General features: G+C 40.2%; 1 protein-coding gene across 1 annotated transcript in view; it reads left to right on the forward strand.

Moving 5' to 3' along the window:
- The first annotated feature begins 15349 nt into the window (after positions 1-15349).
- Positions 15350-16690, forward strand: part of TRIM66 (tripartite motif containing 66) — a 72564-nt gene continuing 71223 nt past the window's right edge. Inside the window, exon 1 of the mRNA XM_027852514.1 lies at positions 15350-15416. Within this exon, the coding sequence (XP_027708315.1) occupies positions 15360-15416 (57 nt within the window). The 5' untranslated portion in view covers positions 15350-15359. The remainder of the gene's footprint in view (positions 15417-16690) is intronic.

Genomic DNA, 16690 nt, shown 5'->3' on the forward strand with positions numbered 1-16690 from the left:
GATGATTTTGTTTTGCTTAGAGACACTATTCAGAAGCAGGTGACCAGGATGATGAGGGGGCCCAAAATTCTGCCATGTGAAGATCAACAGTCTCTCTCTTCAAGTGTCTAGTCTCTTAGATGCCACATGGAGAAGGGATTAGACTTCTGCTTGGCCCCAGGGGCTAATGCTTGGACCATTAGGTAGAAGTTATAGAGAGTTAGATTTTGTATCACAATAAGGAAAAACTTCCCAATAATCAGAACTTTCCAAAAGTAGAATGGGCTAGTTCTCCCATTCCCAGTGGTCTTCAAGTAGGTATGGATTGGCCTATGCGGCGCTTCCAACAAACTCGGAAAGGCTTTGTTTTAGAGACGACTGAAATCAGGATTTGAATTCAGTCTTCAGCTTTAGAAGTAGTTCACACAGCATCTGGGTAACCAGGCCCCTAAAGCCAACCCCACTTCTAGGGCCTACAGTCTCAATACTCTGAGGATACAAATGGACATCTTACTTAGCTCAGTAAAAAAAAAAAATAACGGTCACTCAGTAATGCAACCAAACATGACACTTGCTGATTTTCATTTTTATAGGAATAAATATGCCCTATATGCAAAATAAAAGCAAAAAAAAAAGCCACAGACAAGTGGTCAGGGAAAACATGAGGAAAAGGGAAAATATTTGTTGCAAATGAGAAATAAATCTGATATCTCTCAATGCCTGTCATTGGAGCTGAACTGTGCAACATTATAACTGACCCTGTTCTGGCTAGACATTCCTCATGAGGAAGGACAGGGTTAGAAGGGATAACTTAGTTCCAAGGATAATCTCCAAACCTTATTTTAGCTGTTGGTTTTAACTTCCTCTCCTTTTAGACATTTTGGCTAAATTTTTGATGAGTATTTGAAGTTACCTCCTTACGGTATCTGATGACTCAGGAGGGCCAAGGATCATTTCTAACCCCTTCCTGTATCATGAATCTTTTTTGCTCTCACATCAGGACTGCCTTAAGTGTTAGAGATCCCCATCCATCCTCAGCTTTAACACTTCTAGGGTGGAGGAGCTCACTACCCCAGCAAGATGCCTATTTTATTTTTGAATGGCTCATATTGTTAGAACATTCTCATATTGAATAGAGTTGTTTGATTTGAGGCCTACTTTATTTCTCAAGGACCTATGCTGCCCTGATGGAGGTGCTGATAAATGGCAGAGTAGTTTAAAAGACAGGGAATGGAGGACAGGGGAGAAAGCAAAGGATGCGGACAGTCCACAAAGTAGGTGATTATTCCATAGATAATCAACAGTTGTCCATACTTCAATTACATACTTTTTCTATTAAATGTGCTCTAAAAAGTTAAATAAAAATGATAATAGAGCAACTGTTATGGGATGTCTGCAGTCACAGTGGGGTCTTGTGACATTATCCTTCTTTTTCCTTGCATTGTGCCCAGTGAAATCTGGAACAGGGCATTTTTATTTAGTCTCCCAGTCAGTAGTATCCTGCTGCCAGGTTAGCAGGTTAGGTCCGTGTTAACTTTGAAACAGTGGAAATTTGGTATGCCTTTGTTCAGATTGATCATAAAACAAGTTCTGAATGAAAAGAATTTCCTGCCTCCTTCCTTCTTTCCTGAGAGCTTCCTTCCTCATCTCAAAGGAGCTCAACTTTGGAGCCAGGAGCCTACCAGAGTTAGTTTGGAGGAAACTGGCCCCAGGTGTTTGCTGTGAAACATAAGGAAAGCACCCCAGAAGGGCCAAGGTTAGTTTTGTAGCTCCAGCATGGCCTGACTCAGCCATTGATTGTATGTCTGTGAAGTTCTGGGCTAAGGCCTGGGTCCCTCCCATGTGTCTCTTGTCCTAGTAACAAATGAAAGGTTTAAACACTGGGGAGGCAGGACCATGCACATCCAGAGCTGTAGAGAGCAGAGAATGTTGTACTGAGGCAGGACATGTCAAGCCTGTCATGCCCTACCTCTTCTTTGTGGTGGGTGGCTCATTCTGACTTTGTGAATTCCTTTTTTTAATTCTTTCAGCACAACCATAGTAATCAATACATATCTTCAACATTTTCAAATTAAATTAGGACATTAGTGTTTCAGATGAGATAAAGAAAGGGAAGCAACCAATTAGTATTTATTGAATGCCTCCTAAGCACTTACTATGTGTCATAGCACTGCTAAGTGCTTTACAAATATCTATTTGATCCTCATAGTAACCCTGGGAAGTAGGTACTATTATTATCCCCACTTTACAGTTGAGTAAACTGAGGCAGAGCTTAAGTGACTTGCCTAGGGTCACATAGCTAGGAAGAATCTGAGGCTGAATTTGAACTCAAATCTTCATGATTCCAGGCCCAACTCTCCCTGATGCTCTTTTCACTGTTTTATTTAGCCAACCCTAAGCATAGACATACAAAGAGGCATAAGTCAGATCTCTGCCTTTGAGGACCACATAGTCTAGTTGAAAAGGAAAGGCATGTGAATGTTAAAAAGTAATTTATAATATGTAGGAATTTGTGTATAATGAATCTTTGCCTTTCTATATATCCTCCATAGAAGATCTGCTCAGTGACTTTGATGCTAGGCCCCAAACTGATTTTGCTTTTGTTTTATCTGTACAGGAGAATGATTAAGATTGATAGACTGGCAAGGAAGGCTGTACATATTAGAAAGATCTAAGGGTACTATTGAACTTCGAGCTCAGTCTAGTGCAGTGCTACCTGTCTAGGATTCTCTCCATAGTGTCCCGTTGAGTGGTCATCTAGGCTGCCCTTGAAGATAGTGAGTTCTTCATCTTTGGAGATGGGTAGGTAACTCTTAGGAGAGGAAACTCCCCCTACCCAATCTCTTTAATCTGTAGTCTTAGTTTGGGAGGTGGGAGAACTAAGAAGTTAATTGATGTGACCAAGGTCACACAGCCATATCTGGTATGATATGAAATGAAATCCTATAGCCTGGTATTTCCAGTGATGGGGAACTCACTGTTTCTAAGGCAGTCCAATCCACTTTTGGACGACTGGTTGTTAGGGATTTTTCCCCTTTTCTGTCACTTGCTTCTTCTCTCCATTGTTTCTCTCTTAACTGTGCCCTCTGGGACAAGCTAAACAAATCTAATCTCTTTTTTGCATGATAGTTCTTAAAAAACCTGAATACAGTAAACATGCTCCACACTGAGTCTACTCTTTTCCAGATTGTACACCCTTAGTTCTTTCAACCACTTATTCTATGGCATGAACTCCCCCCTTCTCACAAACTGGACTATTCTCGCCTGGGCATACCAGAGTTTGCAAGTGCAAACTCCACTTTTCTGTACCGTACTGATATGGCCCCTAAATTTGTGTTGTCAATATAATAACAAAATCCTACATAAAAATAGAGGATGGAGATCCTTTCCCTATCCTAAAGGTTTTGTGTGCTTCAGCTTCTAGCTTCCTAAGCTCCATCAAGATATCCTTCCCTCTTTCTGACACCTAAGACACGTCCTGGAATTTAAGACATGCTTGCACACAAGACCATAGGAACAGTCCCAGGTGGGTTGGGAAAGGAGAAGGGATGGAGGAAAGAGATGAGCTCTCCTCTTCACAAGTCGAGAATTCTGAGAGCCAGAGAATGACTGCTGCCAGAGTAACTCAATTGGATGAGGAATTAGTGGGTCTGTTAGGCTAAAGTCCTGAAAACACCCATTGTATGAATCAACAGTGTGATATGGCAGCCAAGAAAGTGAATGTTATCTTAGGCTTCATTTAGACATGTTGTCCGGGAATAAGAAGGTGAAGTCCTTCTCTATGCTGCCTTGGTCAGAATAATCTGGAGTATTGTGGTCACTTCTGGGCTGCACAATTTAGGAAGGATTCTGATTAGCTGTAGAACATTCAGAGGACTGTGACCAGTGAAGAACTCATGGTGAAATTCACGCTGTGTGAGTATTGGATGTTACACCTGGAGAAGAGAAGGGCTTAGGGAGAACATGCTGGCTAACTTTTAGGGCTTAATATTTGAAAGATTGTCACATTTTAGAGGGACTGCAGCAATTTCTATTTGTTTCCAACAGGTAGAGCTCAGGACCAATGTGTTGCAAAAAGGTCAATGTAGGCTTCGGGTAAAGAAAGATGGCCCCCTAACATTTGGAGCTCTCCAAATGTGTCATGGGTTACCCTGGGAGATCGCGGGTTTATCTTCAGTAGGGGCTTCAGTTAAAAGCTAGATGGCAGGATGTCTTAGAAAGGTTTCTTTTTCACTTAGAGGTTTTACTTGATGACTTCTGAGGTCCTATCCAACTCTTAAATTCTCTTATTCTTTGTGAAATAGCATAGTCTTGAGAAGAATATTGTCAAAAAGCAGGCATTTGACACTTCAGATAACACCCATCTTGGGTGAGAGAAGATTGTTATTATTGACAGTAAATGTTAGCTGGATTGAAATTGTTTAATACAATGGTGAATCCACTTCAGCTAATTCTATACCTGATCCAGATGAGCTTTTGAAACAAAAGCTGGTGAAGTTAACACCTTGTGGGAGTAACTGCGTACATGTCACTTTCCCAAGGGAAACCAGTGAATGAGTCAGGGCTGCCAGGGAGGCTGACAGAAGAGGCCCAGTCATGCACTGAGTCTCTACCAATCTCTTCTGGTTTTAAGACAATGTCTTCAAAGCCTTTGGTGCTCATCTGGCAAGTTTTTTGCAGCTGTTGGGCCTGAGATCACAAGACAGTTAACAAGAGGTGTCTTCAAAACACTGGAAACTCAGAGAACTTCTGAAAGGAATTGGGCCTATTAGAGGAATAATGGAGAACTTGATATTCTATTTGTTTTGCACAATACTTTGTCTCCCAAACAATACTTTTAGCTGAGAAAAAAATCTTTGTCCTTTTCTAGTGTGAAAGTTCATTTTTGATTGGGAAAAATTGAATTTAATCTTATAAAGAACTGAGACATTAAGAAAAAAATGTGTGAAATGTCCAGCTGATGGGAAAAAGTCAGATTCTCCCTCCAGAGTTCAGCCCAAGATGCATTCCATCCTCCTGACAGTATCCTTATCAGGTGCCTGAAATTTTGCCTGATACTGATCATAGAGGGATTATTCTCACATCTGGGAAAAGCTTTTGTCATGTCACTATGTCTCAAGTCAGTGTCAGATTCAGTGGCAACAGTTAGCATTTTATAGATGAGGAAACTGAAGTCTAGAGAGAGGCTTTCCATGAGTCACTTCTCCAGATCTGGTACTGGTTAGTGGCAGAGGAAAAGGTAGAACCCACGCTCTCTGACTCTCAAACCCATGCTTCCCTTTCTTTTGGGTTTTTGCTAAGGCTCTGCTGTTTAGGAGCTCACACCTTTAAACCACTTCCAGGAAACAGTACACAAATTGTAAGAAGATTGCTGTCCCCCATGCTCCTCCCTCATCCCAGCAGACTTACCCACAACTACCTATAACTTCTAAGTGCTTAGCCCAAAGATGGTAGAAGTCACGATTGATGAAGTGGCAGGCTGATTGACAAATCATAGGATCTCAGAGGTGGAATGGACTTTAGAAATCATCTAGTGCAATTCTCTCCCTATACAAAAGACACTGAAGCCCAGAGGAAGGACCTGATATGTCTGTGGTTATCCACTCGTGGTCCAGGTGTAATTAAAACTCAGGTCTTTTGTCTTCTACTCTGCTCTTTATTAAATGTGGCAAAGGGTGTAGAATAGGCTCTTGTAATGGTGCCCAGTCAGTGGTGATGTCTTTAACAGATATGGGGATGTCAAAAAGATGAATGGATTTGGGAGAGGAGTATAGTTTTAGATGTTGATTGAGATAATAACTCACATGTATATAGTGCCCTAAAGTTTGCAAAATACTTTTATCTCACTTGATACTCACAACAACCCTGTGAAACAGTTGCAATTATCATCCCCATTTTATGGAAGAAGAAACTGAAACTTCAGGGGGTAAAATGATTGCCCAGTATTACACAGCCAGTAATTATTTGGGGCAGGATTCAAATGCAGGCTTCCTTAATTCTAAATCCAGAGCTCTTTCTACTACGCCAACCTTTCATCTTTCTGACATGACTGGTGTTGTGATATCCAACCAGAAATGTCTGGCAAATATTTGGAGATGGAGCTTTAAAAAGAGGTCAGAGGTAGAGATGAATATTTGTATGATTAAATAAACACATTTAAACATAGCCTGAGTTGATCATTTTCTGAATGTAATTCTGCTGACCTTGCTTTTGTGATGGGATTCCAGCTTGCCTCCTGAAATTCTCCAACCCTTTAGGGAAACTAATTAGAATCACATTTCCACCAATGATGACCCCAGAGCACCAATCAAGTGTTCTTTCTCCCTCCATATTCAGTGTGTAGCAGGGAGAGAGCCAGGATGCCAGTGAGAGTGCTTTGATGAGACTTCTCAGCGTGTCTCTTTGACATTTTAATGTGCTCATTGGTTTACAGAGGGGTTTGGTTGTGATTCCTGATTCATTCCAGGATGCTCTTCTCACATAGTATGAGGTCCTCTACTCGTCTCAGACAATTAAGAAGAAAAAATGTTTTAGTGTTGATGAAAAAAGACTTTCCTCATCACTTCATCAGCACATACCCAGTGGCCATAGTGACCATGTAGGCATAGATGATTAGAGCTATCTATCATAAGTTCCTTGGGACCAGTCCACTTGTCTCATTTTACAGGTGGAGAAATTACTTGCCTGGTTGTTGAGCTAATAAGTAGCAGCCCTGAGATCACCAGACCCTTTCTCCAGTGCTCTTCCCACTACACTTGTCTCTCTGACTTTCAGCTTCTGCTCTTACCAGTAGTAGTCCACTTGTTCAGGACTTGTACTCTCTGAGTAATTTCCTGAGCATCCTCCCTCCCTCTCATCCTGATTAGCATCATGCTGGATGAATCTTCGCTGTGCAGCAGTGGTTACTGTTACAGCCAATCAGCAGTTATTTATTATGTGCTTACTGTGTGGCAGACCCTGTGCTAGGCTCAGTTTATGGGTAAGAGTACTTAGGAAGCTTAGATTCTTTTTTTTTTTTTTTTAAAAGAAAATTTTATTGATAGTTTTTGTTTTTACATTACATATTTTTTCCTTATATCACTAATTCTCCTCCTCCCAGAGAGCCATACCTTATAACAAAAAATTTTTTAAAAGAAAAGGAGGAAAAAGAAAAAAAATTATCAAAAGCTTCCAACACATCAAAAAGTCTGAGGTGATATGCAGTGTTTTTCACCTGAGAATCTACTACCTCTGTACTGGAATTTGAGGAGCTATTCTCTCATAACTCTACTTTGGGGTCAAATTTATTCTTTGTAATTTTGCAAGATTCATTTTTTATTGCTTTATGGTTATCGTTCTTTTCATTTACATTATTGTAGTCATTATGTATGTCGGTTCCTTGGCTCTCCTTACTTCACTTTGCATCAATTCATTTAGTCAATAGGCATTTATTAAGTGTTTACTTGGTGTCAGGCACTGTGCTAAGTGCTAGGGGGCATACAGAGGAAGCAAAAACATGGCCCCTGCCCTCAAGGAGCTCACATTCTAATGTAGGAGACAACATACAAACTGCTATGAACATATAAAATATACACAATGTAGATGGGAGGTAACCTTAGAGAAAGGCACTAATATTGGGATTTGGGAATGAGGGAGCAGTGTAAAGGTGTTCTGTAAAAGCTGGCTTGAGCCCAGTCCTGAAAGAAGCCAGGAAAGGGAAGTGAGGAGGGAGAGTATTCTTGGTATGCAGGCCAGTCAGTGAAAAGGTGTGGAGTCAGGATGTTGAGTGTCATTTTCGAGGAATAGTGAATAGTGAAAGAAGATTAGTGGATCATAGAGTGAGTGCATAGAGGGGAGTAAAGTGTAAAAACTCTGGAAAGGTAGGAAGGAGGAAAGGAGGCAGGTTATGAAGGACTTTAAAAGACAGATGGAAGATTTTATATTTGATCCTGTAGGGAATAAGGAAACCATTGGAGTTTATTAAGTAGGGAGAGAGTGACATATAAATCTTTCCAGACTTCTGTATCCATCATATTCATCATTTCCTACACCACAGTAATAATTCCATTACATTCATTTATCATTGTTTTGCAATTCCCCAGCTGATGGATACCTACTTTAATCTCCTGTTCTCTGCTACCACAAAAAGTGTTACTATAAATATTTTGGTATATGTGGAGCTTTCCTTTTTAATCAGTGACCTCCTTGAGGTAAGGAGTTTATATTCTAATGTGGGAGAAAAAGTGTATATGCAAGGTGTCCCAAAAGTATTCATGCAGTTTAAGCCCAAACCTTAAAATACATGTACTAAACTGTGCTAAGATTTTTGGGACAGAGTATAAGTATGGGCAGCACAAATATAAAATTAATAAAAGCCAATATAATTCTGCATAGCTAAATACAAGGTAGTGTGGTTTGGAGGGATCTAGGAGATCAGGAAAGGGTTCATGCAGAAGATGGGGCAGGGAAACTTCCCTTCTTATTGGAGAAGCAGCAGGGTCATTCTTGGCTCCTGCTGGGGGTACAGAAGAAGGGGAAAGGAAAAAAGGAATTGAGATTAACAGCTAATGCCTCTTTTGCTGTGGTTTTAGAAATTTAGGAATTTATAATAGGGTTTTTAAAAGAAAAGTGCCCAAGTTCTGAACAATTAATTTATAAACAAAAACTTTAAATACCTAGTTTTAAAACTAGAAGCTATGTATGTCAGTTTTTTGTTATTATTTTTTCTATATTAATATATCATTGACATACAACAATGAGGCACCATGGAGTAGATAGACTGCAAGACTTGTAGTTAATAAAGCCTTGGCTCAAATACTGCTTCTGATGCTTTGTTGTCTGATCATGGATAAGTCACCTAATTTCTCTGAGTGTTGGGTAACTCTAAAGCTATAAATTATAGATGGGTTGTGATCTGCTTTGGTGTGGGTGTTTTCACACTGACATAATCAGAGGTCCTTGGCATTTTTTATAACATAATTTATAAAATATTGTAACAATAATAATGATGATGCTTCAGTATTTCATTGGTTCTTTGATCTCATTGGTGTGGAGCCTGCCTTCTTATTCTATACAATTCTTGTCCATGTGTTGTTGTAAATCTTCCATAGCAGACCTAACCAATGTGATAGGGACCATCATCTAAATCTGCTGACATTTTGTGGGTACCAGTGAAATATGCAGGCTGGCCACCTGTTATTCCTCACTCTCTCTCCATGGCTAGCCAACCTCCTCTCCTGGTCAAATAGCTTGACAGACTTGAAATAACAATAGCTCACATTTGTACAGTGCTTTATGGTTAAGAAACATTTTGGCTATTTTATATTAAATTGATAATGGTGTATAACAAATGAGGGAAATGCCATTCAAAATGCAACTCTTGAGTGAAGAAAAGATATTCCTTTGTACCATCTTAAAACATTTCTGTGGTTGAAAGAAAGGTGCTCTGTTATGGCAAACTCTTTTTTTTTTCTTTTTTTTTTTTTTTTTTTCCAGGCAGTTGGGGTTAAGTGACTTGCCCTGGGTCAGACAGCTAGTTAAGTGTCAGATGTTTTTGTTTGGTCTGAGGTGGGATTTGAACTCAGGTCCTCCTGACTTCAGGGCCAGTGCTCTATCCACTGCGCCACCTAGCTGCCCTTGTGGCAACCTCTCACACAAGCTTTTGGTCTAGTCTTGCCTGGAAGCGAGGGAATAGACTAATCCCAGAGTTCGTTGATTTTCAACTATAACCTGAAAGATTTAGTGTTTGGGCACAACTATTACAGTATCTAGCAATATTGGAGGTTTATAATTTTAAAAATCTAAAATCATGGAATGTCAGAATTTGAACTCCTTGACTTTCATTCTTGTCTGTTTCCCTAGTGTCTAGCATAGTACCTGGTACAGAGGAGGTACTTCATAAAAGTAAGTTGATTGATTGACTTATTGGAAGGGAGCTTTGGGATCACCTGGTCGTCCCTCTTCAGTTTATGAAGAAGTAAGTTGAGGCTTAGAGAACCCAAGCAATTGGCCTGAGGACACACAGCCAGGACATGGCAGAGCCAGGACAAAATGACAACACACATTTCTCTTATGGTTTAAAAATGCACATAGGACTTTTGTCACAACATCCACAGGAAGAAGGTCGTTGCAGATGATTTCCGTTTCGTAGGCAAGAAAGTTCAGGCCCAGAAAGATAAAATAATGCCCATAGCCAAGCAACAACTACAAGGTGATGGACCCCATGTTTAAACTAGTCTTCTGGTTCTGAAATCCAGAGCTCTCCATGTTCTTCCTCTGCTCTCCTGAGGTATAGGCCAGTGTTCCTTTTATTCAGCTGTACTCCCAAGCTAATATGCTCTTTGTCTGATAGATTTCCAGTTGTGACCCTGGCTCAGTAATGTATAGAATCAGTTCAGAGCATACATTCTCAACAGTGTATGCATGTGTGCTGGTTGCCAATCAGGAAAACCCCTTTTTCCATTGATACTTCTAGAGTGCACCATCCAGTTTATGGCTTATCTCAAGTTACTTCATAATGTCAGGCTGAATTTTCTTCGCCTCGCACCCTTTAGTAGGATCTGTCTTTTGTTACTGGCACTGAGGTGGACTGAAAGAAAATAGCTATTGGGGAGTGGAGGGGTCAGAGACAAATTAAATTAAATCCAATATTTATGAAGTGTCTATTTTGTGCAAAAACCTGTGACATGGACTGTCAATGTAGATTCTTTGGGATTATCCATATTTTTGTTTCTTCTTAAGTGTGGATATTTGAAATTTAAGTGGAGAAATAATCTCCAGTGATGATAGCTCACATTTATATAGCACTTTAGGATTTTCAAAACACTTTCCTAACAACAATTTTATGAGGTAATAATAATAATGACAATAATAATGACAATAATAGCTAGCATTTAATAGCACTTTAAGGTTTGCAAAGTCCTTTACAAATAATATCTCATTTGATCCTCACAACAGCTCTGGGAGATAGGTGCTATTATTATTCCCATTTAGATGATGCATATATTATTATCCCTATTTTACAGTTGGGGAAGCTGAGGCTGAGAGAAGTCTTTTTCATGATCAAACAAGCTAGGAAGTCTCAGAATTGGTATTCACAGTCAAGTCTTCTTATGGCAAAACTACCCCCTTTTTTATTATACCATAGCTGCCTCACATGATAAATTCAAGGAAGAGGGTAGTTATGATCCCTCATCTCACCAGAGGCTTGTGAGAGTCTGAGACCTTATCATCTCTTTCCTGGCCACGTAAGTGGCTAGGTCTCAGAGTAACTAATAGTTGCTGGTGTAGAGGATGGGTAGGGTGGTACAGGACAATTACTGGAACCACGAGGAAGGACAGCCCCCTTTTGACTCTATGTCCAAGCACAATTCCCAAGGAGAGGCAGAAGAGAGCAGGGAAAATTTGGAACTGAGGCTATGTCTTAATTTAAAAAATCTGTAATTTGGTGCATGTGTGTAGTCACATATCCCAAGCCCTCTACACCTTAGCAGATTGTGCACTGTAACTTCCTGTAGTCACCCAAAATTCCTCCCTTTGTGGCCAGTCTTCTGGTGAGGAGAGTCCCTGCCCTTAAGGAGGCTGGTCCTTAGACAATAGATGACAGTCCATTGCTGGGTCAATGTTGCTTTCCAGCTTGGATGGAATCTGCCAAACCTTGTGCTACCCTACCTACCATAATGCCTTGGGGTAGCAGCTTGGTAGAATTGAAAGAACTCTGAATTGTAAGTTATTAAAAACTAGAGGACTACATTCAAATGCTAGCTCTGCTACTTACTACCTGTGTGTCCTTGGGCAAGTTACTTAGAACTGCTGGGCTTCAGTTTCCTTATTCATCAGATGAGGGATTTAGGCAAATTGCTTAACTTCTCTGGGCTTCATGTACTTCCTCTATAAAATGAGGTGGTCAGGTAAAGGTCTCTTCCAGCTCTAAATCTGTGAGGTCCCTTCTGGCTCTAAAATCTATCAGCCTATGGTTAGACTATAGTGGAAGAGGTGGCATCTAAGTTATTTAGTTCTCTTTTTCCTTTCCCTCTACTAATGAGGCTAAATTACTGAAAAGAGAACTAGAACTTGAAAGAAATTGTAAAAAGCTACTCACTAAAAAAATAGTAATTCATCTGTGTCAGAGTGACAGAAAAAACTGTGGTGGCACAGTCTCAGCTTTTGCACATTCTCCCAGGCACTCACTGTGTGAGGATATTGCCTCCTGCTAACAGCAGGATGCCAAGTCAGTTTTCAGGTACTCAAAAGATAATTGTGAGATGGGAAGATAATTTAGAATCTTCACATCCCTTCTCCACCTCAACATCTCTTCAAAATGTACAGACGGGGAAGTGAAAAGAAATCACAATTCTGGGGAAAGGCTTAGCAAGTTGGAAAATATTGATTGAAATGACATCATCTATATATTTGTATTACCCAGGCTTTATCTGTTTCCTATTACCATGGAGAGCTGGATATAAATGGCATTGGAGGTAATCTCTTGAAGAGAATAGTCAGAGAAGAATTTGCTCTCCCTCATCAGGTGGGTTTCTTGCTATTCAATGTGGGTTTGAAGGAGTTTTCCTAAATTCTTAGAAACACATTTGTTGTCATTCTTGACCTCTGCCCCTTTCACTCTTGCAAAGTCCTCTTTGTCACATAGGCCATCGAAGGTTTAAAGTTCCTGTTAAGGTCTGTTCCATGACCATGGAAATGGCTGTGAGATAATATTTATCAAACATTTTACAAACCTTAAAGTGCTAAGTAAATGCTAGCTATTATTTGTAGCTGGAATTAAGGGGCAGGGTGGGGAAAATTATTGTTAACTGCCAGGACCAAATTCCCTTTTTGACTTTGTGCCCAAGTACAAGCTCCAGATGTCCTACAATTTTGTAATGAGCTCTGCCATTTTTTAGATGCACAGAAGTAAGTGTAGTGAGCTTGAAATGCACCCTCTATTCCAAAAGAATCAAATTATTGTTATTTATTATATATTTATCAATTAATGTGAATCAATATCTGACTCACTTTTATTTCCAGTGCTTCCTAGAAGCACTATGAACGAGTCCCTGTGATGCACCATAGCTCAGAGGACATGAAGTACCCCTGTCTCTAAAAATCCATGAATGATTTCTTTTTTAAGGGCTAACTCTGCCACCACCTGCAAACTGACTCAGCACAGAAAGATGCAGTTTGCAGGTGGTGGCACTGTTAGCCCTCAAAAAAGAAATCATTCGTGGATTTTTAAAGTTAGGTTCTTGGCCCAGAGTTCACAGCATGGGAGTGATAATGCATCTTTCCAGGTTCTGTGTACTCTAAACTCTTTGAGAAAAGGAATTAACCAAGATCAATATAAGAAGCAGTATGGTATGGCAGTAAAACCACTGGACTTCAGAAGACCTGGGTTCATATTTGGGTTCTATTGTTTACCAGTTCTGTAACCTTAAACAAGTTCCTTTCCCTTTTGTGGGTCTCAGTTTCACCTGTAAAATAAAAGGATTGGGATTTCTACTATCCCTTCTAGATCTAAACCCAGTGATCCTAAGTAAAATTGAGTTCTTCTATTTTTCTACCTATGTGCCAGGACTTTGCAGTAATTTTGTACAGTGAAGTCACTTTGAATTTCCTTCCAATGGCTGGCTTGTCACTAGTCATTATAGATGAATGGTGCTGACCCACCCTTGCCTTCCTACAGGAGCAGGTATTCACACTCAACTCTTAGACTGATATAGGAATACAGTAAGGCTCTGTGTTTTCCCACTGATTATGGCCTGGTACACTGCCTTGACTGTTTCTATTTTTCTCTTTACTCAGGAATCACTTCCTGCCCCATCCGCCCATGGACTGACATTACCGGAGATGTAGCTGAAAATTCCTTTCTCCAGAGTTTCCCTACTACATATCCCATAATGGCCAGGGTAAGTGGGGATTCAGGGGAAAATAATAACAGTTGTCCCATGTAGAATGCATCTCACAGTTTACTCTATCTTATTGTATCTCATTTCATCTCACTTGGTCCTTCCAACAACTCTATGAGGTTGATGGGGCCAGCATTATGATTCCTATTTGGGAGATGAGTACATTGAGGTTCAGAAAGATTAAGCAGTTTGCCTAAAGCCATGCAGCTAATGAAAGGCAGAGCTGAGATTCAAACCTGTGTTTTCTGACCCTAAACCTTGTGCCACATTGCCTGCTTATCTACTTCAGAAAGTTTCTGGGACCCTATTCATCATGACTAAGGTCACTTAAACTAACCAAGGCATGACAGCCAAGTGACTAGTGAGCATATTGCCATAGTTGTCTAAGGGAAAGTACTTGCATAGTCTGCCTTTGTAGTGGGAGGTCCTTTGGGGACAATATTAAGGCATTTCTTTTATTGCCCTGTCAATTCTTGTACCTAATTTGCTTTTCTCACTCATGAAATTCTCTTACCAAAGAATATTAGTGTTGGACTCTTGATTTCCTTCATGGAAACGCATTTATCCATCTGCCCAAACCCATGACCCTATTCATCTTGCTTGTCTCCACCAATCTCCTTCTCCTGTTGTTGGTGGAACTATTAAATTGACCTGAAATACACTGACTAATATGTCTACTGCCCCATTTTCTCACTATTGAGTTTCTTATTGTGGATTTACAGTCTCTTTACTTGTTTTTTTCTGTATGTTTATTAGATGCTCAGACAATGAAGCAATCATTTAGCAAGTGATATGTTAAAAAAATTTACATAGGCTTAAAGGACCATGTTGCAAAGACAAAATTTGGATAGGAAGAATCTAGATATTGGTAATGGGAGACATTTTCACCTAGCATTATTTAATAGTTACATAAAATCAGTAGCTTAAAAGAAATTAGATGGCCATGTGCAATGTACATAGGTTGCACTGTCTGTTTCTTTAAAACAACATAGGTAGATTTTGTGGCTTGGCAAATGGAAATTTTACCATATGGAAAAATAAGCCTCCTAGACCACTCTCTATGACTAACTCAAACGTCAGTAAATTGGCTCTAAGAGTGACTAAGTCACTTTGCTATAGTGACACAGTTAACAGCAACAACAATAATAGCTAACATTTATAAAGTACTCATTGTGTGCCAGGCACTGTGCTAAGTGCTTTACAGTTTAGGTAGATAAGAGATAGGTGCTGTTATTATCCCCGTTTTATAGATGAGGAAACTGAGGCAAACAGGTTAAGTGGGTTGTTTAGTGTCATACAGTTAGTAAGTGTCTGAGGCCAGATTTGAATTCAGGTCTTCCTGACTCCACACCTGGTGCTCTATCCATATTAAGTGTCAGAAGGAGGATTTGAGCCTGTTTTCTAGGTAGAATATATCCATTGTTCTTTTTCCTATACTTTATTTTCTCTCAGGGAGCTTCTCATTTTGCTTTGTAGCCTTGGTCCTGAAAGACATCCCTCATGGGGCTTCAGAGGCCTGGTCTTTTTTGGGCCCTGTGGATTATTCATATTCAAGAGGTATGCATTTTCATTCCAGGAGTTAGTTGGATTGGACAAGAAAGTCAGGGAATGGCAGGTTGGGAAATGAATGATAAAACATCTACTTCTTCCTGTTAGTATTATTTTGTACATATGCTTCAAGTCTTCAGAGGAAATCATCTGAAGTAGAGTAATAACCATCCTTGAAGTACACATATGCTCCAACCCCTCATGTTGGTCCTGTGACCCAAGCAGAACACTTTGGGTTACAAATAGGAAAAAAATTAAAACCCCCTTTTGTTATGAGAGACCAAACATCCAGACTTACTTTCTCCTATGCTTTGCCTTTTGGTTGATGGCCATATCCACTCATCATGTAAGTAAGGTGATTTTTACCAAGTTTTATCTGGAAAACAAATGGTTGGTCTGAGAGGTGAATAGAGCTGGTCAGCCAAAAAACCTCTCAGGGCTATCCTAGGCTGCACCACCACACAACACTACAATCCACGTGGCCCAAATGAGGGAGGTGATAGTTCTTTTGTACAGTGTCTTGGTCAGGCTGCATTTAGATGATTGTGTTGTGGTCATGGGAGCTCTCATTGAGGTCACTGAAGGAGTGCAAAAAGAGAAGAGTTAAGGGGACCTCGGTCAAAGCTTTGGGGAATACCCACACTAATGGGAGAGGAGTAAGGAGCCCTGTATGGATGGTGAATGTTCATAAAAAACAGTATCCAGCAGAGAGGGTTGTCAGCAGGGCCAAATGCAGCAGGTAGGTCAATAAGGATGAAGATAAAAAAAATCAGATTTTTTGATGAATATATCATTGTTAACTTTGGAGAGAGTAGTACTGTCAGGTGACCGGGTTGAAGTCAAATTGCAAAGGTGAAGTTGAGTGAGAGGAGAGGAAGTGGAGGTAGTCAATGTGTATGGCTTTTTTTCCCTAGGAGTTTGGCTGAGAAAAGGAGAATAGATGTAGGACAGTAGTTTGAGGGGTAGGGTCAAGTGATGGTTTTTTAAGGATGTGGGAGACTTTAAAGGCAGTAGGGAAGAACCAGAAGCTATGGAGAAGTTGAATATTATTACCAAGGGAGAAGGCATGATTGAGGCTGCGATCTCTTGGAGAAGAAAGGATGAGCTGGTCGTGACAAGGAGAAAGGCCATTGTTAGAGACTAGGGGAACAGGAAGAGGCAGGATGAGGTCAAGGAATTTTGAGATGAAGAAGAGAAGAGAGACCTCATGCTGAAGGGCCTTAATTTTGTCAGGAAGGCAAGAGGAAAGATCCTCAGAGAATGGAGGAAGAGTGGGATGCTTG

Source organism: Vombatus ursinus, unplaced genomic scaffold (genome assembly GCF_900497805.2).
Source record: "Vombatus ursinus unplaced genomic scaffold, bare-nosed wombat genome assembly UNPS02009770.1, whole genome shotgun sequence".
Classification (NCBI taxonomy): Eukaryota; Metazoa; Chordata; class Mammalia; order Diprotodontia; family Vombatidae; genus Vombatus; species Vombatus ursinus.